At 58.2% G+C, this 24,625-nt stretch overlaps 1 protein-coding gene across 1 annotated transcript; it reads right to left on the reverse strand.

Moving 5' to 3' along the window:
* Nucleotides 1–204: 204 nt before the first annotated feature.
* KCP (kielin cysteine rich BMP regulator) lies at nucleotides 205–24,280 on the reverse strand. Its single transcript, XM_072784728.1, is given in 42 exon segments — nucleotides 205–473; nucleotides 600–906; nucleotides 1,345–1,509; nucleotides 2,273–2,374; nucleotides 2,468–2,579; nucleotides 2,661–2,833; nucleotides 3,125–3,267; nucleotides 3,355–3,457; nucleotides 3,813–3,901; nucleotides 4,395–4,494; nucleotides 4,697–4,776; nucleotides 5,709–5,829; nucleotides 6,431–6,513; nucleotides 6,749–6,922; nucleotides 7,897–7,990; nucleotides 8,094–8,176; nucleotides 8,315–8,405; nucleotides 8,651–8,736; nucleotides 9,380–9,556; nucleotides 10,965–11,135; nucleotides 11,428–11,616; nucleotides 11,711–11,804; nucleotides 11,974–12,056; nucleotides 12,194–12,367; nucleotides 13,042–13,135; nucleotides 13,213–13,319; nucleotides 13,409–13,561; nucleotides 13,800–13,881; nucleotides 13,954–14,039; nucleotides 14,363–14,456; nucleotides 14,533–14,612; nucleotides 14,746–14,839; nucleotides 16,955–17,037; nucleotides 17,813–17,906; nucleotides 18,137–18,219; nucleotides 18,361–18,457; nucleotides 18,663–18,730; nucleotides 20,824–20,908; nucleotides 21,576–21,652; nucleotides 21,733–21,925; nucleotides 22,089–22,255; nucleotides 24,180–24,280. Coding segments are annotated over 42 exon segments (5,079 nt in total). The 5' UTR covers nucleotides 24,259–24,280.
* Nucleotides 24,281–24,625: the final 345 nt, after the last annotated feature.

Raw genomic sequence — 24,625 nt, forward strand, 5'->3', positions numbered from 1 at the left:
AGGAGAAAACACACAGACACACAAGTATGCCTTAGGAGAGACCCCAATTTTACTGCTTCTGACTGAACATAGTGAGGTCTCTGTGGAACACAGGCCCAGGCTCCCGGGGTCTGGGTGGGGCACTCTCTCCATGGCTCTGGCCACGGCAAGAGCTGTTCTCCAAGGGGAGGCTTTTGACCTGATGAGTCCTGGGGTCATCCTGGCTCAGGGTGCCCCCTGGGGCTACTGGCTGGGGCTGGGCAGAGGTGTGGGTGGTCGGTCCCCAGTGAGTTGGACTGGGGGGCAGGCCTCAGGTGAGATACAGTGGGCCTCGTGCTCCACCAGGCCTGCGGGGCACTGGCAGCCGGGAACGCAGGGCCTCACACAGTGGGCTGCCAGCTCCCCCAGGGGGATGTGCTGGTTGAAGCAGGTGCGGGGACAGGGTGGGCCACATTCATCGAACACGAAGCCTCGGTCCAGGGGACAGCCCACCACTGCAAGTGGAGTGGAAGTCAGGGTCACGGGGGCACGCCGGCGGCCCTCCCGGTACCTACCCCATCCAGACCTGAGCCCTCTGCGCCACCCTCTTCCCCAGCATGCGCAGGGCATTGCCCCCTCACCGCAAAGCGTGGGGCCCCGCCAGGCAGGCGTCACCCCTGCCTGGCGACAGTGGCTGGCATAGGCTTCCAGGGCGTCACAGAGGCAGGTGTCAGCCAGAGAGCCAGGGCCACAAGCACACAGGTCATACACGCAGGCGGCAAAGAAGGGCTCTGGCGGCACCACAGCATGGCAGCGACTGAACGGGGAGGACTTGAGCACCCCACAGCGGGCATTGGCCTCACGCCGGGCACGGTAACCTGCTGCCTTGCACGGGTCCACCTCACGGCCCTTGGAACACGGCCGACTAGGTCCAGGCCCTTCTGGGACCTAGGTGGGAAGAGTGACCCTGATGTGACAGCATTCACTGGCAGCTGACCTTTGTGTGCTATGTTCTTCAAAACACTTTCCACCAAATAATTTGGTTTAGCTTCAATCCTCCCCACCCCCCACAAGAATAGCAAAGGGAACACCACCTACTTTCTCTTGTTCCTATTTTACAGATGAACAAGTCAAGGCCCAGAGCAGATGAGTGGCTTATCCAAGGTCACACAGCCAGTGAGTGGCAAGGCAGGACTTGTGGATTTAGATGATGCCTCTTTCAAAGGGCCATCCTGCCTCCCCAGCACCAGGACAGGCAAGAAGCCCGCAAATCATCCTGAAGCTGCAAAGACCATCTGTGTCCCCCCACTTTCTATATAGAAGGGCTGTTCTAAGACTCACACTCAACTATGCCTCTCTCGGCTACCCAGCTCCTGTGCCACTCACCTGCCAGCTATTCCCAAACGCAGCCTCTGTGGGCAGGAGCAGCCCCTCGCGGCCCTGCAGATCATCCTGGGCAAAGCCATTGAAGTTCCCACAGAGCCCACACATCTGGCCATGGTAGGAGCCAGGCACGCTCACCTCCACTTGAGACTGCCCGTCCCACAGCACCTGTGCTGAGAGGCTGGGATTGAGGAATGGGGAAAGGTAGGGACCCCAACCTGGCCACAGGTGTTGTCAACACACTCCATGCTGTAGGGGAGGAGAATGGGTGGGTAGAGGCTCCCCATGGAAAGGAGGCTGCTCTGGCCAAAGCCAAGTTGGCACATGCTGTGAGTCCTGGGCAAACAGAAGGCATGCCCACAACTCTGGCAGGAGGGCACCTTCTCCCATTGGCATCCCTGAGCTGGGCCCCTGATGAAATGCAACCCACTTCCAGAAATTCACTTTCTCGTGGGCATTAGGACCTCACAGAGGATAGAGCACAATTAGAGTCCAGATCAGAAATACGGACAAGCCTTATTTTATGAATTTACAAATTGTACTTCTTGCCAAAGGCAGGGTGAAATGTACTCTTTCACATGGGAGTTGGAAGGAATCTCAGAAGTCAGCTAGGAGACCTTGGCTGACATCCCCCCCAATCTTTCCCCCTTTTTACCAACTAGAAAACAGGCTCAGAGGGCGTTGGTACTGGCCTGAGTCCCAGTGTGTCGGTGGTGGAACCAAGATTAGAAACTAGGCTCAGAATGCCTTTCATTGCACCCAAGGTGTCTGACCATGATTCCTCTCTTCCCCTCGGAATTCAGCAGAACTTTCTCACCTCCCTGGCCTGATCTGGCCCTGAACCTGGCTGGTATTCCCATTCCCTCTACACAGATCCAGAGGCCTGAGCAGGTCGGAAGCTCCCACGCGCCCCCTGGCCCTGGCTCTGCACCTGGAGCCCGGGCTGGGCATGCAGGATCAAGGTGCGTCTCCGCAGCTCCACGTACAGCAGCGGCTCCAGTAGGAAGGGCAAGGTCACCGGGCGCCCGTCCACCTGGAGGAGGGAGGCAGGAGGAGGGGCGAAGTCGGGACTGTCGAGTGGACAGCGAGGACCGATGCTCGCCGCCGGGTGCTCAGCTCTGCTCACCGTGACCGCTTTGCCCTGCAGCAGCCGCACTGCCACGCCTCCGAGCAGCACCGCCACCTCCTGGGTCCAGGCCACACCCCTCCGGCCCCGGTTATCGTTGGTCACGTGCACGCTGTGGCGTGAGAGGCCCAGGTGCAGCGGTCAGCAGGGCCAGGTGTAGGGAGTTAGGGAGAAGGCGGAGGGGGCTGCGCACCTGAAGTCCCCTCGGCTGCAGTCCTTGGCCAGCACGTAGCTGCAGCTGCCCTGGAAGTGCAGCAGGCGGCCGTCGAAGGTGCGGTAGTGAGGGTCTCCGAAGGCCATGCAGGAGGCGGGGCGCGGCAGGCAGCGGGGGCAGCAGCTGCCGGGACTCAGGGCCGGGGCCTCGTCCTGGCCTCAGCCCAGACCCTGGTCAGACACATCGCGCTCCCCGCCGTGCCCCACGCAGATCCCCTGGGACCGAGGATCGCCCGGAGTTTCCCGGGACTCCAGCTTCGCTCCGGGCTCAGCGCGAGCGGGCTCAGGGCACCTCCTTGTGGCGGCGCCTGGAGCCGCACAGCCCCGGGTCCCCGTCCGCTCCCCGCGCGGCCGCCACTACCCACGCCCTGCCTCCTCCCGCCGGGTTCCCAGGACCGCGCTGCCACGTGCCCCCGCCCCCACCGCCCCGGCCGCGGCACTCACGGGGCCACAGGAGAGCGGCGGGCAGCGCTGGCTCTGGCAGCGCACGGTGCCGGCCACGCAGGAGCAGGTGGTGCAAAGGTCCACGGCCCAGCGCTCCCCCGGGGCCACCGCCCGGCCCTGGTGCTCGCACGACCGGGCGGGGGCTGAGGGGACAGGAGCGGGGGAGGGTCAACTGCCTGTCCCTCGCACTGGGTCTCACTCGTCCCCAAGTCCCACCGTCTGGCTGGCACCTTGGCATCGGTCACAGCAGCGGCCAGCCTCTCGCACCTTCGCCCAGCCGTGGGGGCAGGAGAGGGCGGGGCACTCCTCCAGGTCGCACTCCACTTGACCCCGCTGAGGACAGATGTTATTGCTCTAGGGACTTTGTGCAGGGCCTGGGGCCCCTGGCCTCATACTTCTCGGGGCCCTCTGGGTCACCTTCTGAGGCAGCAGCCCCTTCTCTCTGCCCCTGCCCAAGAACACCCACTTCATGTCCAAGTGAGGGATGAAAGCCAGCTCTTAGCTCCCTGCCCAGCACAGGGATGCCGCTGCCCACTCTCCCGGCCGGGGGGGGGGGGGGGGGGGGGGGGGGCTTTTTCTAATTATCTCAAATACCCCATATTCACTGGCCCAGTGTCTTGAGACTCCTCCCTTTATCCATTTGTAGGGCCCTCCGCCCCACCCCATGCCCGCCTACCACCCAGCTTACATGGCAGGTGCAAGTAACACAAGCATTGCTAGGGTCCTGCCAGCTCTCTCCATCTGCCACTCTCCGGCCCTCGGCCTCCACCACACATTCTGAGCAGGAAGAAATGAGGATGGGGGAGCATTGTCTTTCCAGCTGCATCCTCCTCTCTGAAGCTTACCCTGAAGGCCCACCGCAGCCAGGTGCCCACACCATTCTACTAACACCCTGATGGGCATCCAGATGACCTACTAGATGGCAGGCCCTACGCCAGTATTTGGGAAATGGGAAAGGTCCCGAAAGCCCAAAGAGCCAGAGGCTGGAACCTTCCCATGGGCCAGCTGCCAGCTCAGAGCAATGCCTGGCCAGTGGGCCTGAAGTCCTTGAGCCCACTGATAAGCCTCGCGCGAGGCCTTGAGAATCCAGAGGTCATTCCCTGCTTTCCTCTGTTTTCTACACTCCAGTGAACCACTCTTCACTTCTACAAAAGAACGAAGACTGCATTTGGAGTATAGACCCCAGGTCGCCCACTTAGCCTTTGGATGCCACCCTTCCTGTCTATCCCAGGGCTCATGCTAAGAGGATGCAGGTAAGGCTGGCATTCACCTCGGCACTCGGGGCAGCATCTCCCAGGGAGGGTATGGCGCTCTGATGGGGGACAGCTGAGCTCAGGACAGTCCTGGCGAATGCAGAACCACGTTAGATCCTGTGGAAGGACATATGAACACCATCGGTAGAGGGAGGGAGCAGGGTGTTGGGAGTAGACTTAGGCAGCTATGATACTCAAGGTAAGTGCGTGGACATTGGGTCCTTGGGGAGCCTGGACCTGCCACAGGAGAGGAGTGGCTGCCACAGCCTATGAGGGAGGAAGACAGAGCTTTGGGAGTCCCCGAGGCAGAAGGGCTCACCTGGCACCGGCAGGTGTAGCAAGGGTCCGGCGGGGCCAGCTCAGACCCCAGCAGGCCTTCTGTGCAGTTACTCAGCGCTTCTGTGAAGACAGGAACTCAGCGTTGGGGGTGGAAGGGGGAATCAGGGGGCAAAAGCCCACTTACCCACTGTGTCCCCAGACTTTCTAGGCCTAGGCATACTCATATGCCCAACACCTTGATTCCAAGAGGATAAGTCCTCTTTCTTCTGGGGCAAAGAAAAGGTTGGACTTTTTAAAAAGAACTTTGCAGACTACTAGGGTGGAAGGCCTGGAGATGGACAGGGTGTGGCTTCCTTAGCCTGAGGTCACTACAGACCATCAGGACACCTTGTCTGCTTCTTCGGCTATTTCCTTTCCTATTACCTGGTTAAAAGGGCATGAGGAAGCAGAGCCAGGTGGGGACCCCAGGTTCTAGTCCTGGCTCCAGCATTGAGTGCCTGTGCCATTTTGGGCAGACTAATCAACTTCTCTGAACCTCAGTTTTCTCATCTGTAAAAGTGGAACAATACCCCTCAGTGGGCAACAGAGAATTAAATGGGATACTGTTTATTAAAAGCACCAAGTACAGTGTCTAGAATGCAGTAGATGCTTAATAAATTTGGTCTTCTTCTCTCCCCTTGAAGCACATCCTAGCAAGTGTGGGTAAGAACTGTTCCCCACCCCTGTGGCCTCTCTGGTCTCCCCATTACTGCTCTCAAGAAACCAGCAGCCGACAAAACTCCTGCCTCCATCGCCACCTGCTGGGCAAGATGCTCCACAAACTGTGCCGGGCTTCAGAGTCCAGGGATCTCCGCCAGTTTCCCCATTTGTCCTAGGTTGGGGGTGGTGGGGTGCAGGCCTCACCTGCCAGGGCATGGGCTTCCAGAATAGTCCATTGGACTCAGGTAAGAGTGAGAGCTAAGGCTGCAGAGGAGAGCTGGCTGGCTCTTCCAGTATCACTCTGAGAGTGGCAGTCCTACCCTCTTTTCTACCCCCATATCCCGGGAACTCACGGGCACACGTGGGGCAGCAGTGCTGGGGCCCAGGGGGCAGGACCTGGCTGGTGGGACAGCCCACCAGGCTGGGACACTGCCGTCGGTGACACTGAATGCTGGGGGGTCCCTCAGGCTGCAGCTACAAAAACAAGTGAGCAAAGGTGGGTGGGTCCCAGGCCCTGAAAGCTGAGAGACACCCTCTTTCCCTGGGCTCCAGGCCCTTCCATCTGTCTGCTGCGCCTCCTCCTGGATATGTCTTGGGCAGGTTAAACTCCAGTGAGGCTCCCCATCTCCCCAGGGTGCCCCTCACCCCATGCTCTAATTCCCAGAGGTGACGTCCCCTTCTCTCTCCAGTTACTTGGGCCTGAACCTTCATGTGGCTGTTGACCCTCCTATATGCCATCCTCCTCCCCTGCCTGCCAAGTCTCCACACATAGGCCACTGAACATCTGCTCCAAATGGCAATTCCCTAACATGCCCCGCAACCACTTCCCAGGTGTCTCCCCTACCTCCCATACATACCCACCCTACACCCCAGCCAGGAGGGCTTTCCCACTGCCTGCCTCCCCAACTCCCCACACTTGGTGCCCATCCCACCCCACACTTTCTGGCCCTGCTTAGCTCTTCACTCCAAGTCCTGCCTCACCTTCTGGCCACAGGGGCACAGTCCTGTCTCTGACCCCCACAGTGCCTGCTCCCCACAGGGTCCAGGCTCCCCCCTTGATGTTGCCGTCACCCACCTCACAGAGGCATACTTCACACGGGTCTGCCCCAGGCTGGAAGCTCTCCCCTGGTTCATACTTGTGGCCCTCATGCTCACAGTCTTGGGGTGGGGGGCAGAAGCAGAACAGGACCAGGGAGGCTTTAGGCTGGCAGGAATGCCAGGGGGCAGGGTCATCTGTCCCCACAGTGCCCCCCAGCTCCAGGGGTGTGTGTGCAAGAATGGGGCTCACTTCTAGAATAGCCCGTCTCTGCCGCCCAGCCCAGTTCAAAGGAGGGAGATGTTGACCAGGGGCTGCCTCCCTGACTTCCCTCACCCGGTCCCCAGGCTCCAGTACCAGAGCATCGTGGGCAGCAGTCACTGAGCACTTGGTGGGGCTGGGCACAGGAGCTGATACACTGGACGCGGGCACAGGTGACAACGCCCTCATGACACATGCAGGAGGAGCAGGGGCTCTTGGGGTGCACCCAGCTACTGCCTTCAGGGTGCTCCTCCCCATGAGCCAGGCAGCCTGCATCCCAGGTGAGCAGGGGTGAGCTCTGAGTCTTTGGTTCTGCATGTATGCCCTTGTCTCCCCAACCCTGGGTGGTCAGCAGGGCATGTGGGTACCAGGAGAGGGATCTGCACAGATGTGGTAGGAAGGTGGCCTGGGACAGAGCTCCTGTCTTGGTGCAGGGGAAAGGCCCGGGGTGAGGGTCAGAACACCTGGGTTCTTATCCTATTCCATGCGTGCTTGCCTGCCAGACCAAGGACTACAACAAATAGGAGCCCAGTACCAGCAACGGTACCTGGCATGCAGCAGGTGTGTAATAAGTGCATGTGGAAAGAATGAAAGGCTCCATTGCTAAGCATGTGCCCAAGGTAACAACCTCTCCAAGCATCAATCTCCTCACCTGTTAAATGGGGATTTCATCTGTCTTGCCTACCTCAAGGGCACATGAGATGCTGTGACAGTTCTGTGGAAGCTATACCCTGCTGAGCAGTGTTCGGGGCAAGGGCCAAGAGGCAGCCTACGAAAGGCTCATATTCTAGTACCAGACAGTGAAGATGTAAATCCTGACTGCCACCTACTAGCTGCATGACCACAGGCAAGTTATATGTTATCTCACTGTACCTCAGATTTCTCATCTGTAAAATGACAATAATCACAGTACCTATCTGATCGTGTGTGGGTTAAATGAGATATGTGTCAAGTGCAGACCTCAACAAATGTTAATCGTCATTATGATGATGATGAATAGAGTGTGGTTATGAAGCGGGGCAGTTTTGAGGGGGTGATGGTCTGGCCAGGCCAGGGGCAGAGAGAGGAAGGAAGAACTGAAGACTACCAAGGAGGAGCGTTCAAGGGCCAAGGTGTGGCAGGGCCAGCAGGGCGGAGGGCGGGGGTGGGGGGCAAGGGAGAGCTAGGAGGGCAAGGAGGGGCAGGTACAGGGCATCAGACCCAGGGGCAAAAGCAAGGGGGCAGCCACATGGGGCCGGGCATACCTCTGCAGCGAGGGCAGCAGCTCCCCTGCTCCGTGACCTGGAGCGGGCAGGACAGATGAGGGCACGGCAGCCGCACACAGCTGACCTGGCCAGCCTGCAGGAGATGTGGGTTCCCTGACCTGCCCCCTAGGCCAGGTACCCCAGAGGCATTGTGGGCCTGCCCCCACTGCTAACCACTGTGCTCCCTCCCTGCCTACCTGACAACGACACCACTCACAGCTGCCTGGGGGCCCCTCAAACTCTTCCCCGTCCCGGTGCTCCTGGCCCTGGGAGAGGCAGTCTGTGGGAAACATGTTTCCTGGGCAAAGGGCTATGCCACCTTGCCCTGTGCAGCCTCAGGCTGGTAGACACAGGCGGGGAGGGATGAGGACGAGCATAGGGTGCAGGGGGAGACTGGGGCAAGTGGAAGGCAGCTCACTGTGGCAAACAGGGCAGAAGCAGGGTCCTGGAGAGGGGTGGGGGCAGAGAGCCGGAGGACATGGCTTCTTCTGGCAGCGCATGGATCCTTCCTGGGGGAGAGAGGTCACACTGCCACTTCTTGACTCCATGTCTCACCACCTCAAATGAGGCTACACACTGCCCTAGGGTGGGGTGCCCGTACTGAGCCTGCCAGGTTCCAACCCCCATCCCTTGGCCCAGTTGCCTTCCACCAGATGGTACCCTGTGAGACGGGGTGGGAGGAAACAAGGCCTTCCTGGCCAGAAAGGAGGATTGAGGGATGGAAGGTTACCAAGATTCCAAAAGGCCACCTCACCTGGCAGGTGCAGAGGGAGCAGCTGGGGTCAAGTGGGTCAGGAAGGGTCTCTCCAGAGGCTGCAGTGACCCCGTGATAGAGGCACCCTGGCAGAGGAGGAAACATAAAGAGCAGCCATGAATGCAGCCTTCCATGGCCACACATACAGCTGGGCCCCGGGACCTCCACCAAAGCCAACATAGACGGGAGACATCAAGTGTGGCCTGCAGCAGCCACCAAGGTGAAGGTGGGAAGAGAGACATTGCCTGGCTGCTGAGAGGGGCAGGCATGACGGGAGTGAGGACTGGAGGTGGGATCTAAAACTGCTGGTGAGCTTCTGTCTGCAGGGCCCATGGGCAGAGGAGGTGAGGAAGGGCACTCCTGGAAATGAAGGCAAGAGGTGGGCTGGGCTCGGGATCATGGGCAAAAGGAGCCGGGAGGGAAGGAAGCTGCCCCTCGTGACTGGTGACTCTAGGGTCTGGGGGCCACTAAATGGGTGGAATCTGGTGATGTGACATTTGAGGAAGGTGACGAGACAATTAAAGAGCAGGAAGTTCTGGAAACACAAGGACCAGTTTTTTAACGAACACAACCACTGGTCTGAGGTGACGGCAGGGACAGACAGGAGGGCCTGGGTGTGGTGTGAGGAGAGTACAGGCTGTGGGTTTGCTGTGTGGCTATCTCAGGAGAGGGGGGACTCTAGGCCCCCCAGAGCTCCAGAAGGGGCAGGAAGGGCAGGTGCTGTCCTACCCTGGCAGGTCGGGCAGCAGTGTCCAGCTGAGGTGAGCGGGTGGCTGCAGCCCGGAGGCTCACAGGGCCGGCGGCCACAGGTCACATAGCCTCCGAGGCAGGTGCACAGATTGCAGGGCTCTCGGGGATCCGGGAACTCCTGGCTGCTCAGGTAGGACTCCCCTAGATACTCACAACCTTCAAGAAAGGATGGGGAGGGGCAGGCAAAGGGCAGAAAGGGAGAGGGATGAACAGTCAGTCCTCTGCTTCCATTCCGAGCTTGGGCCCTTGGGCCCAAGCTGGGGCCTCAAAGACACAGCAACTTGTGGGAGGGAAGGACTCGAGCCAGGCAGGGGAAGGGGGTCAGAGGAGTCTGGCGTGGGGGGACTGGCCAAAGGGCCAACTTCCTCCCTTTTAAGCCTGCAATCTATTGGGAAAGACCCACACAGAATCTGTCCCTAAAGTTAAATACCCAGCAGGCCACTGCCTGGCCAGAAGGCATCAATGTTCCCAATCTGAGAGCTAGAAATAGCCCAGGATGGCTTGGGAGATATGGTTCAAGGTATCCTCTTTCCATTACTCTTTCAAGCCCTCTGATTAATCAGAGACAGGGAGGGATCCTGGGGTGTTGGCAGCCTTGACCCCAGCAGCTTTTTGACTCTTGCTGACCTTTTTAAAAAGAGAGGGCACTTCAGGTGATAATGATGTGTCGGTGTTGGCTCATCAATTATAACTGCATCAAATGCATCCCTCCAGTGGGGGATGTGGATAATGAGGGAGGCTGGGTGAGGGACCAGGGAGTACATACAAAATCTCTGTACCTCCCTCTCACTTTTGCTGGCAACCTAAAACTGCCATAAAGAAAAAATTAAGTCTTAACAGAAAATAAAGAGTCTCCATCTCAAAGCCTTGGCAGGCAAAAGTGTCTGACTTGAATTTAATGTTTTATGTTTAACTGTATTAATATTGATGGTAATCTTCATTCCTGGCAAATCGAATTCATTGACAGTATGATATAAAGACTCTTTTCTAAAAAGATTTAAATTTAAAAATTAATTTGAAGGGATCCCTGGGTGGTGCAGCGGTTTGGCGCCTGCCTTTGGCCCAGGGCGCGATCCTGGAGACCCGGGATCGAATCCCACATCGGGCTCCTGGTGTGTGGAGCCTGCTTCTCCCTCTGCCTGTGTCTCTGCCTCTCTCTCTTTCTCTCTGTGTGACTATCATAAATAAATAAAAATTAAAAAAAAATTAATTTGAAGAAAGACAGTTAACTAAATAAAATTATAGGTGATAGAGGGGTATGTAGCAATATTGCTAGGCTAGTACAAGAATGACCAAAGACTGGGAAATTGGATCTTGTTCAACTGTCTCTTTTTTATAGGAGATATGGTTACATTTACCAATGGTTAAGGTAGTAATGCGTATTTTACAAAACTACAGCTTTTTAAAATGTATTTTTTAATTAAAAAGAAAAAGTAGGCCCAGAGAGGTTATGTAACTTGTCCGAAGTCACACAGCCAAATAGCATCAGCTGTTTTTGTTAGGTGATAGACTCTGCTGGCCCAGCCCTCCCAGCCCCTCATCCCCACGGTCCCCTGCCCCTCACCATCACAGGCAGGACAGCAGTCATCCCTGGCAGGGAAGGGACACTGAGCAGGGGCACAGGCCCTGGGTTCACAGCTGACGCTGCCCTCCCAGCAGAGGCAGACGTGGCAGGAGGCAGTGGGCGAAGGGAAGCGCTCCCCGCTGGCAAACTCCTTCCCCTGGTACAGGCAGCCTAGGGGGGCAGGCGAGGAGGGAAGGAGCGGGGGCGGGGGTCGTGGTGGCTGTCCCCCGGGCCCACAGCCTCCCAGGCCAGGCGGACTAGGCGCTGTCCCCCCACATGCTTAGTGAGAACCCCGACGTGGCAGTGGTGGGCTTGGAGGGAGGGGGATGCTGGGCTGGCGCAGCGTTGGGGGCTGGAGAAGGGGACACGGAAAGAGAGGGGGCCAGGTAGGGCGAGGCTCCCGCCGGGGCAGAGTTGGAGGGAACAGGGGACGGGGGCGGTGGGGGTGCCGCCGAGGCGTTACCGTCGCAGGAGGGGCAGCAGGGTCCCCGGCGCGGGTGGGCGCAGGGCGCAGGCGGGCAGGGCAGCCGCTGGCAGGACGCGGAGCCGGCGAGGCAGAGGCAGCGGCGGCAGGGGTCGCCGGGCAGGGAGAAATGCTCCAGGAGCCGGGCCGGACCCCCGCCCCCCGGCCGCGGGCAGCCGGAGGAGGGCGCTGCGGGAGAGCGCGCACGTCGGGGCTCCGGGAGAGCCGGGAGGGGAGGCGCCCCCTGTCGGGGTTGGATCTGCCCCAGGGGTGCGCCGCCTACCGGGGCACTGCGGGCAGCACTCTTCGGGCAGCAGGGCCGGCTCTGGACAGGGCAGCGGCGGGCAGCGGCGGGCGAGGCACTGCACGCTTCCGCTCTGCAACAGGCGGGCGCGTCGCGCCGGGCGGCTTAGTGGTGGGAGGCAGAGGGCGTCCCCGCTCCTTCTGTCTCTGTCGGCCACTTGGGGGACCTGTCCAGGTTTCCCAAGTCCCACCCCTACTCCCCTGGACCCCTCCTCCCACCCGGGGTGGGGGGGGCGGACTGACCAGACAGTGACACTGACGGCAGGGGTCAGAGGGGTGAGGGAAGTCGGCTCCGTTGGGGTACTCTTTCCCTCCGAAGGCACAGCCTGGGAGATGGGGCAGCTATAGGCCTGGGAGGGGCCCCACTCCTCCCTGGTATGCCGCCCTTCCAGCTCTTCCAGCCCACAGATGGGACCAACCATCCAAGAAGACCACCCCTCCTTCTCCATCCCATCCACCTCACCATTGCAGTTGTTCTGGCAGCAGGGCCCAGGCAGAGGGTGGGCACAGGGGGCCCTGGGGCAGGCCCGAGGCTGGCAACGGGCATGGCCTTCCCGACATTGACACTCCTGGCAGGGGTCCCGGGGGTGGGAGAAGCTCTCGCCATCCACAAATACTTGTTCCTCCAGGATGCAGTCTGAGCATTGGGGTAGTGGAAAGGGGCAGGAGAGTGGGGCAAGGATTGACAGTTCTTGGAGTGGACTGAGAGCCCATCTATCTTTGGAGTCCAGAGCCACTGAGGAAAGGTCACTAGGAAGCACCATGGAGAGAGTGGAGGAGGAGTCTGTATATTGCCAGTGTGGCTATCACTCTGAGCACACACGTGTGTGTGTGTGTGTGTGTGTGTATTTGAGCCCATTCACCTGCAGGCATGTGTGCATGTCTCTGAGGGTGGAAAGCCAAGAAGCTCATGCATGCATGTGTTTGTGATACATACCCTGACACAGACTCTCCACGAGGGCAGGGCTCAGGTCACATTGCATGCCAGCAGCCAGCCTCCCACATGCCAGACCCAAATGTTTGTGGCATGAACCTGCTTTATACTGATAGATACACAAGTATATCTGACTGGTGGGGGTATTGGAAGAGGAAATAGAGTCGGAGGGAAGGGTCGTATAGTAACATGAGGGATTAATAAATCTGTACTCTCCCTCCCACCCATACCCTGTGAGATCCAGAGAGTTCCAAGCTGTGTCAGACTGGAAACAATTTGAGAAGGCTGTTGTTTTTTAAGGTATCTGCCAAGCCCATGGGGCCATGGGAGCGCTGGGTCTAGGGCCCAAAAGCCAGACAGGTGTAAGAAGCACATACCTGGGCACCTGGGACAGCACTGGCCGGGTCCACTCTGGGGCCTGGCACAAGTTGTGGGAGGGCAGTCAACCAAGGAGCACCTCACAGTCCCATCCTGGGAGCAGGGAAGAGGGCAATGGGGCCGGGCCCCAGGAAGGGCTCAGCAGGGCAGTGGCAAGCCAGAGGAGGTACCTTGCAGTGGCAGGCATGGCAAGGGCTATCTGCATCTGTGAAGTTCTGCCCATTGGCGTACACTTGGCCATGGTAGGTGCAGCTCTCACAGCTGGGACAGCAGGCACCTGGGTGGGGCAGACTGGTCAGAGCCCAGCTAACCAAGGTGGGCTGGACACAGCAGGGGAAGAAAGCCAGATCAGGGGGGAGTTCTCACCAGGGGGCTGGGTAGGGTGCTGGCAGGGAGCTGGGGAGCAGAGCACAGCCCCACACATGGGCATGCCGTCATGACAGGAGCAGGCCGTGCAGGGCTGGCCATCAGGCTCCCACTGGACCCCCTCAGCAAACTCCTCTCCATCGAGAACGCAGGCTGCAGCAAGGGGGGGGGGGCTATCACCATGGCAACCTGGACACCTTCAGCCATCCCTGACCTCCCCAGACCACAGGACCCTGGCTTTGCCATCCCCACGGTGGCCTCTAAGCACACACTGGAATGGTTGGTGGGCCCAGCAATGCCCCCCTTACTGTGAAGGAATGCCCTTCCATCTGCAGCAGCTGGAAGCAGCACTCCTTTGAAGCTGCCCCTACCTCTCACCCTCTCCACATACCTGGACAGAGCTGGGGGCCAGAGGCGGGCAGTGTGCAGGGGGCAACTGGGCACTCCTGCTCCTCACAGGAGACCTCGCCGGCCTAGGAGGGACACTGGGTGAGGGTCCTCAAGGAGTGAGAGAGATCTGGGGTGTGAGAGGGTGAGACTGCTACCTGGCAGGAGCAGCGGATGCAGCGCCCACTCTCTTGGAGTCTAAAGGTCTCTTCACTCTGATACTGGTGTCCCTGGTACTCACAGCCTGGACGGGAGGACAGGAGGACCGGGGGACAGAGCTGGAGGCTGACAGAGAAGTCTCACACCACCTCGAGGCATCCACTCTGCCTCCTGATGCTCCAGCCTCCCTGCCTCCAGGATCAAGAGTTCCACCCCTGGGGCCCAGTTTGTCACAAGAAGGTGAGGTGAGAACGTGACCCTCGCCCATGGTGACAGGGCTTATCAAGGACTTCTCCCATCCTACAGTCCAAGGGGGCTTCCCATAGGTCCAAATGCCTGCTCCCACCCCAGGGGCCCCTCCTGGGCCAGTGCTCAGCCCTCTCCTGGTGACTCGAGTCCCCAGCTCACCGTCACAGACTGGGCAGCACTGCCCAGGGGTCCTGCCTGGGTATCTGCAGGGCACAGGCGGGCAGGGCAGAGGCTCACACTGGACACTCCCATTCTGCCAACAGGGCCTGGTCAGCGTTCGAGAGGCAGGCTGGGAAGCCGGGCCCTCCCTGCCAGGCAGCCACACTCACAGCGCAGCGGCAGTGCGAGCAGGGGTCCCCAGAGCCCACCGGCTCTCCGCTGCGGTACTCCCGCCCATTTAGGAAACAGCCTGTTGGGGAAGAGGGTGCCTCAGACCCCTCTCAGGAACCCCACTGCAGCATGTCATGGCCTTCATGGGAGACTGGGCCGGGCCAGCCGTGAGTTTTCTGGACCCCCACTCCAGGCTCCCCTCACCGACTCACCATCACACAGCGGGCAGCAGGTGCCAGGCAGGGGACGTGCAGGGTATGGGCACAGGCTGGCACACTGTCGCTGGCGGCACTGAATGTGGCCCTCCTGGGAGGGGGCAGAGGAAGTGGCCATTAAAAGCGGCAGAAAGAGCAGTTGAGTCCTTGCGATCCACTTACTGGATATTGTTATGGCTTAAACTGTGTCCCCTCAAATTCATATGTTGAAGTCCTAGCCCCCAGCACCTCAGAACATAACCTACTGGGACACAGGGTCGGTGCAGATGTAATTACTGGTTAAGATGAGGTCATACTGGAGTGGGGTGTCCCCTCCAATAACTGTCCTTATAAAAAGGGGAAATTTGAACACACACACACACACACACACACACACACACACACACAGCAGCATGTGAAGGGGAAGGCAGAAGCCAAGGGACACCAAGGATTGCCAGCAAACCACCAGAAGCAGGAGAGAGGCCTACAACAGTCTCTGTCACAGCTATCAAGAGGAACCAGCCCGATGACACTCTGATCTTGGACTTGTGCCCTCTTGAACCACAAAATGATACATTTCTCTTGTTTAAGCCAATCTATTTGTGGCCCTTTGTTATGGCAGCCCTTGGAAACTAATACAGATGTTTAACCCAGATATGTTTAACCCTGAAGCTCTCTGTGACTCAGTTTACCCATCTGAAAAAAGACAATAATAGTCCTGTCCTCGTAGCCTGTTATGGGAATGAAATGAGATATGGTGTCTGGTGTGACAGCCACCTCTGGAAGCTGCCAAACAGTAGCTGCCGCTACTCCCCAGAGCTGTTCCCAAACAGAGACCGCCCCTTGAGTTCACCACCTGCATCGAGGCTAACTATGGTCAGTCCTATACGTGGGCAGCGAGTGATTCTTCTCACAGGTGTGAGCATGGGTGGTCCGTGTGAACAGGGTGGGAACGCACATGGGTGCAGAGCGGGTGGGTGCCCCATGTCCTGCACAGTGGAGTCCTCAGTTCTTAGGAAGCTGTCAGGGAGCTCCGTGGCTCTGGTTGGAAATACAGCCCTCCTCAGTATGCGCCCTGCCTGGATGTTAGGCTTCCACGTCCCTCCGCCGCTTCCACCCCCAGGTTTTGCCTGGACTGTTGTTCCCCACACCTGGTATCTTTGCCCATTCAGGTTGCTGTAATGAAATCCTATAGGCTGAGGGACTCACAAACCACAGAAATCTAGTTCACAGAGTTCTGGAGGCTGGGAAGTCCAAGATGAAGGTGCCAGAGTGTCTGGTAAGGACCTGCTTCCAAGTTCCTAGACACCTGTCTTTTCACTGTGTCTTCACATGGCTGAAGAGAGGAGGAGCTAGCTCCTTGGGGTCCCTTCTACAAGGACATGAATCCCATTCATGAAGGCTCCACTCTCGGGACCTAAATATCTCCCAAGCCCCCTCCGCTTCTAATACCATCATCTTGGGGGTTAGGATGTCAACATAGGAATTTGAGGGGGGCACAAACATTTTGGAGCGTCTTTTCCTGTTTCTCCCTACTTAAATTCTACTCACCCTTTAAGATCTTAGGTAAACACCACCCCTCCCATGAAGATTTTCTAGATCTGTACTGTCCAATAGAAACATAACACAAGTCACAAGTCACTTCAGATTCCCTCGTAGTCAAATTTCAAAAAGTAGAAAGAAGCAGATAAAACTAAATTTTAACATATTCCATTCAACTCAATATATCCAGAAGTTATTTCAATATACAATCAACATAAAGCATTAATAAGATATTTTACATTCCTTTCTTTCATACTAACTCTTTAAAATCCCATGTGTATTTTTCACTACAGCCGATCTCAGATCAGACGGCCACATTTCAAGGGCTCAGTGGCCACACACAGTAATGGTTACAGACTGGACAGCACAGTTCTAGACGTCTCCAGGTACTCTGCATTTCTCTCTTCCTGGAACTGTTCCTGCCTGTCATATCCTGCCCTCACTCCTGGAGCTTGCAAGCTCTTTGAGGTCATTCACAAACCCATGCTGCATTCCTACTGTGCTCAGAACTTGGCACGCAGACAGGCACAGCCCCGTCTCTGCCTTCACAGTGCCCAGGGTCTGGCCTTCCCCAGCTCTGTCCTCTCCTAGTGCCTATGGGATGTGCCCAGTGAAATGAAGGAATGAATATGGTGGGCCTGGGGACAGGGAAGGGGAGGGGTGGGGGAGCAGTGGTGGGGCTCACCAGGCACTGGCAGATCCGGCAGGGGTCCCCAGGGGCAGTCCACTCCTGGCCATGCTCCCAGCGAGAGCCACCTTCCACACAGCCTGGGGTGGGGGTGAAGACGGGCAGAGAGGAAGCCTGGTGGGAGCCAGCCTGAGTGCCAGCTCCAGCCTGCTCCTACCTTCCTCCACATGCCCTCCGGGCCTCCTGAGCCCAGACCACACCAGGTCATGCCTCTGCCTAGACTCCTGCAGGCTCCCAGGGCCCAGCGCGGCCATGCACACCTCCCCTGCTCTCGGTCCTCCTCATCTCTCACTGTAGGCTTTGGCCATTTGCGCCTGCTTGCACCTTCCCACCTCACACACATCCACTTCACACTGTCAGTCCTGCGCCTTCGTGCAAGCTGGCCTCTCTTCCTGGAATGCCCTAGCTGGACGCTTTCCTTCCTGTGTCCAGGCTGGATTAGGGCTCCTTCCCCTGAGTTTCACAGTACCTGGCACCTGCTTCTCATCCTGCCTTTGCCATGGTATTGGTGTGCGACTCAGCGTCACCCCCTAGTGGTCCACCTGGAGCACCCACCCTGTGTCTCCGTGCACATAGCATCTAATAATTACGGTCAACATTTATAAGGTGTCTAGTGTCATTATCCACACCAATGGGGACCTGAGGCACAGAGTAACTCCCTCAGAGGCACACAGCCATGAAGTGGCAAGGGCAGAATCAGCCCGGGCGTGCTCAGCTCCAGAGCAGGCTTGATAGGGCATCGCTTCTCCACTGACCAGAGCGCACCCCCCCAGGTCAGAGCCAGCAGAATGGGCTCAGGGGTTGAAGAGATGGAGCAACAGCCCTGGGGTTCCAGGGCAGGAGCAGGGCCCTTACCTCGGCAGGTCGGGCAGCAGCGCCCAGGCCTCAGGACCGGCTCAGGGCAGGGGCTGGGTGGACACTTGACAGGCACACAGCGAACCAGACTCCTCTGTAATGCACCGGTAGCTGTAAAGCCACCGGGGCCGGCTCCCAGAGAGGAGGTGGGCAAGGGCCGGACATCCTTGGGGGCGGGGCACGGGGCTGGCATGCAGGTGAACCTCACCAGCAGCAGGTCTTGGAAGGTGTATGACGGGATGCAGGAGCAGCAGGTATGGCCCAAGGTAGGGCAAGGAGTATATAAGAAGGAGCAGGGCCTGGACAAAGGGAGTGGGGACTCACCAGGCAGGAGCATTGTAGACAAGGGTTGGAGCTGGACAGGAAGTTGGCACCCTCTTCATAAGGCTGCCCCTCATACTCACAGCCTGGGGAGGGTTGCCAGGATGACAGGCTGGTCAGCAGAGAGCAGGGTGAGTGGACATCACCCGGGGAAGGCATGACCCCAAGTAGGTACTGGACCCTCAGGGGCTGAGGGGGTGGAGGCGCAGGGCAGGGCGGGAGGTCACCTGGCCGGCAGACAGGGCAGCACTCCCCAGGCGGGGTGTAGCTCTCCAGGCAGTTGAGCTCTGGGCATGAGGGCGTCTGGCACCGCACGGTCCCTGCCTGCAGGGCAAACACTGAGCCCTCCCTCTGTCTCCACTGCCCAAGCTGAGTTACTCTGCTGGCCTAGCGGGCCTAGCAGGCTGTAGGCCTTGACGCCTGGGGGGTGGCAGCAGCTCTGTCTGGCCCCCAGATTGGGGGCCAGGCCTGGGGTAGGCCGGGCATCTGGGACGTGGGTGGTGGCTGGGCTAGTCTCTGATTCCCTTACCTGGCAGGTGCAGATGACACAGGGCTCTGGTTGCCACCTTTCCCCAGATCTGTGGCCTCCAGGGCAGCCTGCAAAACCAGGCCGGGAGCTCCATGTTAGAGACCCATAGCACCTCCAATGGTACCACATCACAGGGTACCATTCAGGCAATAAACAGAAATTTTTATAATTACTACAACTTTCCAGCAGATGGCAGTCAATTGTCTAACTCAAACAATTAGATTTCCATTATTTTACAATAGATAGAAGTGTTGAGGAAAGGGTGCTTTTTTTTTTCTATTTCTTTTTTTTTTTAAGATTTTTGGTTTTATTTATTTAATCATGAGAGACAGAGAGAGAGAAGAGAGAGAGAGAGACGCAGAGGGAGAAGCAGGCTCCATGCAGAGAGCTTGACGTGGGACTCAATCCTGGGTCCCCAGGATCACGCCCTGGGATGACGGCGTTGCTAAACCACTGAGCCACCCGGGCTGCCCCAAAAGGGTGCCTTTTTAAAAATCTTCACCAAAGATATCAGGTGAACTAGCAGTGGCCTTAAGGCACCACGTATCCTGAAAGCTCTATGTGTGTGCATGTGCGTGTGTGTCCCTTTTCTTTGTGATCCATCAACTCCCAAGACTCCACTCCTCATCTCTGGCCAGGACTCCCCAGACCTCACTGGTCTCCTGAGCCCTTGACCCATCCTTCATACTACTAGCTGTTATCTTGCCAGATAAAATACAGGATGCTTAGTTGAATCTGAATTCCATTTAGACAATCCATACTTTTTTAGTATAAGTATGTTCCAAATATTGCATTAGATGTACTTACACTAAAAAAAAAATGTGTTGTTTATGTAAAATTCAAATTTAACAAGGCCTCTCGTATTTTATTTGCTAAATCTGAGAACCCTATTTCCCTGACTATGAGCTAGTAACATCTCCCAGCAAAGCCACAGCCTCCACCTCCTCCCACTTCTCTTCATGTCACTGGCACCACTCACTGCCTTCCTAGCCTCCCACTGTTCCATGGGATCTAACCAGTCCCCAGCTCCTGCCTGGGCTTTAGAAACACCCTCCCTCTGCTGCCACTGCCATCCCTGGCTCCATGCCTAGACGACTACTGTACTAGCCTGCTAAACGGTCTCTCGCATCTAGCCCAAACCAGATGAATATTCCTAAAACACTCTTTTAAGCAAGCCATGCTGGTTCTGCAGCCTTCAATGGCTCCAATTGCCCACAGAAGAAAGTACAAACTGCAGGGCTTATAGCAGCAATCTGTTCCCACTGGGCCTTTCCAGACTGATTTCCTACAACACATCTCTCCCCACCCTGTTCTTGTGTCCAAAGGGCTGTTAAGTGCTATCTCATTCTGGTGAAATCTCACTTTCCCTTGAAGATCCAGCTGAGATGACCCACTGTCTGTAAAGCCCACCCTGACACAGACTTGAGTGGATTCCCCTGCCTTCCTGCCATCCCCTCTGGCAGTTAACCACATTCTGCCCTTCTATAGGTCTTTTTTTTTTTAAGATTTTATTTATTTATTCATGAGAGACACACAGAGAGAGAGGCAGAGACACAAGCAGAGGGAGAAGCAGGCTCCAATGCACGAAGCCCGATGTGGGACTCGATCCCAGGACTCCGGGATCATGCCCTGAGCCAAAGGCAGACGCTCAACCACCGAGCCACCCAGGCGTCCCTCTATAGGTCTTTTAATCTAGTCATTGGATCTTAAATGTTGTGTTATATTAGCTATCAGTTTGTCTTCTCAACTATGTTAGAAGCTCCCTGAGGGCAGGAAAAAGATCATACAGAGGTTCTGGATCAGTCCCAGGCCAGAGTCAGTATTTGCTGACTGTGCTTCAGTTTTTTGAGTTTTTTTAAAAAAGATTTTATTTGCAAGAGCAAAAGAGAGAGAGACAGAGAACACCAGCGAGGTGAGGAGCAGAGAGAGAAGCAGACACCCCACTGAGCAGGGAGCCTGAAACGGGGCTCGATCCCAGGACCCCAGGACCAAGACCCAAGCTGAAGGCAGATGCCTAAACACCTGAGCCACCCAGGTGCCCCTGTGCTTCTGTTCTGAAGTCGCCAAACTACTGCCAGAGTGAGTGGGCAGGCAGCCTGTGGCAGGTGGAAGGTAGCACGCAATGGCTGTGGGGGCCCCAGAACGAGTGCAGGAGGCTGACCTGGCTCACAGTGCGGACAGCATGCTCCTGGCTCTGGGCAGGGTCCTTCTGGGCATGGTTTCTGGGTACAGGTTATGGCTCCTTCCTGTGGGAAAGAAGACCCTTGGCTGCACAGACATCAGAACCCTGGAAGGCCTGCCTCCAGAACCAAAAGCTTACCCTAGGCCTGGACACAACAGAGGAGCAGGAGGCCAAGGCAGCTCAGGGTACGTGGGCTCCCTTTGGTCCGAAGGCAGAAAAGAGACATCCTACCCCCACCCCCATCATCTTCTGCTTCTCTTGACCCCCAGAAACCATCTCTTCCCGGTACTAGCAAGTTTCTAGAATGGAGAGATCCTAGGAAGGAAACTGAGAGCTTCCTCAACAGAGAAGCGAGGAAGGAAGGGCTGGAAGAAGGTGGATGTGGAACCAAGTGAGGGAGAGGAGGCAGGTAGATGACAGGGACAGATGGATGAGCAGGGACAGGGAAGGGCCACAGCTGAGGGGGCGATGTAGGAAGATAAGCAGCTCCATCCCCTCTGCCCTCCATGCCACTGTTTGCCAGGCCCAAATCAGAAGGGGGGTGGGGTTTGAGCTCCAGAAAATAGAGCCACTTGGAATCAGCCAGAGCCACTGGTGGCAAGGTGTTGGAGGCGGGGCAGGTGGACCCCGTCACTTAACTTCCAGCATACCAGGCTGCAGTGATGCATAACTTAAGTGAGGCAGGTAAGGGGGACAGATATGTGATGTCTAGGTGGGTCACGGGAACTCACCAGGCAGTGGCAGGTGGTGCAGGCGTCTGGGGAGAAGGTCTCCCCATTGCCATAGGCCTGACCATGGTGGCTGCAGCCTGGGGAGGAGACAGTGCTGTCACCCAGGTACTCACAGCCATCCCTTGGTGTCCTGGCAGGCAGATAGGGCAGCACTCACCATGGCAATGGGGCAGGCTGGGCTTGGGCTCACAGTGCACAGCCCCATCCCGGCACACACAGACTGTGCAGGTGTCAGGCTCCCAGCCAGCACCCTCAGGCCAGGCCCGCCCCAGTCCCTGGCACTGGGGAGAAGCTGGGCGGCGGCATTCACAGGACTCCAGCTGCCTCACCCTCGCCTGCAGCTCCTTGTTCTGGGGGAAAGGGGTAGAGGGGAAGGTAGGAGGTGCTGGCTCAGTTCCCACCCAACCCTGCTTTCCTTTAACAACACAAGACCTAAAAAAAAAACAAAAACAAAAACAAAAAAACCCACAAGACCTGCCTCCCCCGCCCACACTCACAGGCCCCCAGCAGTACCTGCTCTCCGAGTGCCATCATCTGGGCCTCCAGCCTTCCCAGCCGTTCCTCCAGGGGGCGCCACTGCTCCTGGGGGGCCCCAGCAGGGGCTGAGGAGTGGGCTGGCTCCTGCTGCTGGTAGTCCTGGATGTCAGCAAGCTCAGGGGGCTCCCTGAGGATGACCCCACCTGAGGGGTACAAGAATCCAAGGTGGGCCTGTGGGTAAAGGGCTAACAAGGTTTCCTGGGTCCTGTCTTCCAAACCATGCAGGGGAAGAGGGTCACCCTGTGCCCTACCCCTGTCCACCTGCCCACCCACCTTCCAGAGAAGAGATATGGTCTGTGAGGGTGCTGGAGTGAGAGCATGGAAGAAGAAGGGAGAAGGTGGACAAAAGTCACCCAGACCAGCTTTCCCAAGTAGCAAGAACCTTTGTCAGGTATCAGCCCCAGGGACCCTGACCTGCTGGGGACATGGAGAGACTAGAGCAGCCTGTGCAGTTTGCAGCCCAGGAGAGGGAGATGCTGCATGAAAGGCGGGGCTGCTTTAAGGGGCCTGCGGTCTCATGTGAGCAGACCAGGCCCTCCAACCCCCTGTTCTCATCCTGTCCTCATCCCATCAGCAAAGGCACTGCTTCCTGAATGTGCACAGGGAGGGGCAACCGCTCCCTCTGCTCCACCTCTACCCCGCCCCCAGCCTCGCCACTATTTCTGGGCCTGTGGTGGAGGGGTTTGGGATCCCACTTTGGGACCCCCCACTCTGCATCTGACAGAGGTTCTTGCTGCCGGGCGGGGGTAGCCTGACGCTGAGGACATCCCATAGCCCAGATCCTTCCTCTGGGTGAGGGTGGGCAGTGGAGGGTCTGGATAAGGAAGAGGAGGGAGAGGGGAAGGTCTTTCCTACAGAGGCAGCTCATTAATGAGGCCAGGCCTGGGGTGGCTAAAAGGGTTTCTCGCAGACACCAGTCCTGTAAGGCAGAGGCCGTGTCACCCACTCCCCACCCTGGCTTTTCCAAGCAAGGACTGGAGAGTCTAATTTGAAACCTAAATTGTCTTCTCTCTTCCAAACCTGTTTTGGCCTGCCCGAGTTTCTTGTCTTGGTTGCTGCCATCCCTACGGACTCAGAAATCTGGGGCTCAGTTTCCCTCTTGTGTACCCCCCAACGCATCAGCCTCTGGTCTAACTCAGTTGTCCTCGACCCACTCCTCCTTCTTCTCCTCTCCACTCTCTCCACTCGGGAGGCTGAATCAGAGGCGTCCTCCCTGCCTCCACCTGCTCACCTCTGGCATCACTTCTCTACGTCTGATAGTTCCCAGCGGGAAGTCCAAATGTGACCTTTTGCAAACGCCACCCATCTTTTCAGCCTGCCCCGCTACTCCCCACATCTGGGTTCTAACACCCCAACAAATGCCGGCACCCAAGCCTCTTGTGCACATCCCCATCGCCTCCCTTTGCGGGTATCCTGTCACCGCGAAGGTGGTGTGGCTCCTGTAGGGGGCGCGCTTCCCGGGGCCCTGCAGGGCGGCTGAAAATGAGGTCTCAGCGCCAGATACCCTCCATCGGACTTGTCACCCCCCGCCCCCGGTCCCTCCTCTCAGGCCACTCCTCCAGGCCTACTTAAGCAGGCACAATAAGGGCGTCAGGGAGAGGGTGGGGGTCCTTCGGGACCCTCAGGGAAGATAGGCCAGCCGCTTGCTGGAGACGGTTTCACAGAGCCCGACTGCTCCCCGGGGAGCTGTCCCGGGCGGCTCCCCTGTCCCCGCCGGCGGCCAAGCCCTTGCGCCGACCCCTCTATTCCGGCCTGAGCCCCCGCCCCCAGGAGAAGGCCAGACGGGCTCAAGTCAGCCCCCCGAGCGGGCCTCCTTCCTCCCCGCTTTCTCAAGACAAATAATTAACTTCAGACTCCCAGATCCCGGGGCAGCCTCTCCCCCACCGCTGCCTGCAGGAAGCCCCCGCCCCGGGCCTCAGCCCCCTGCGCCCCCCCACGGCTCCGGCCCGACGGGGAGCACCAGGACCGCGGCGGCCCGGGCGGCGCTCGCACCCTTCGCGGGGTGGGGAGAGGCCGCCCGTCCCCGCCCCCCCGGCCCCCGCCCCGGCCTTCGGCGCCCCGACCTACCTCCGCCCGCCGCCGAGGCCAGGGCCAGGCTCGCGAGCTGCAGGACGACGGCGAGCGGCGCTGCCCGGGGCCCGGCCATGCTCGCTCCGCCTCGCCGCCTGCGGTCGCGGCCCGGGCGCCGGGGGGCGGGGTGGGCACGCGCCAGGCCGCCTCCCACCGGGCTTCGTTCGGGGAGGGCTCTGCTCCCGACGGCCGCGGAAGCCTGCGGTCCCTGCAGGGGGACGAGGAACCCTGACAATGAACGCTGCTTCTTCCCTCTGAGGCCCCCGGACGGCGGGTTCTCCGGCCCCCCTCCCCTTGGGGCCACTCCTTTGCCCGGGGGTTCCCAGGTCAGCTTCCTTCCTGCTCTCGGGAGAAGAAGATTGTGCTGGGTTCAAAGCCCTATTCGGCCAAATCCCTGTGCCGTTAAACAGACGCCTAATCGTGCCTCGGTTTCCCTGTTTGTA

The sequence above is a fragment of the Canis lupus genome, chromosome 18 (assembly GCF_048164855.1).
Source record: "Canis lupus baileyi chromosome 18, mCanLup2.hap1, whole genome shotgun sequence".
In the NCBI taxonomy this organism is placed as follows: Eukaryota; Metazoa; Chordata; class Mammalia; order Carnivora; family Canidae; genus Canis; species Canis lupus.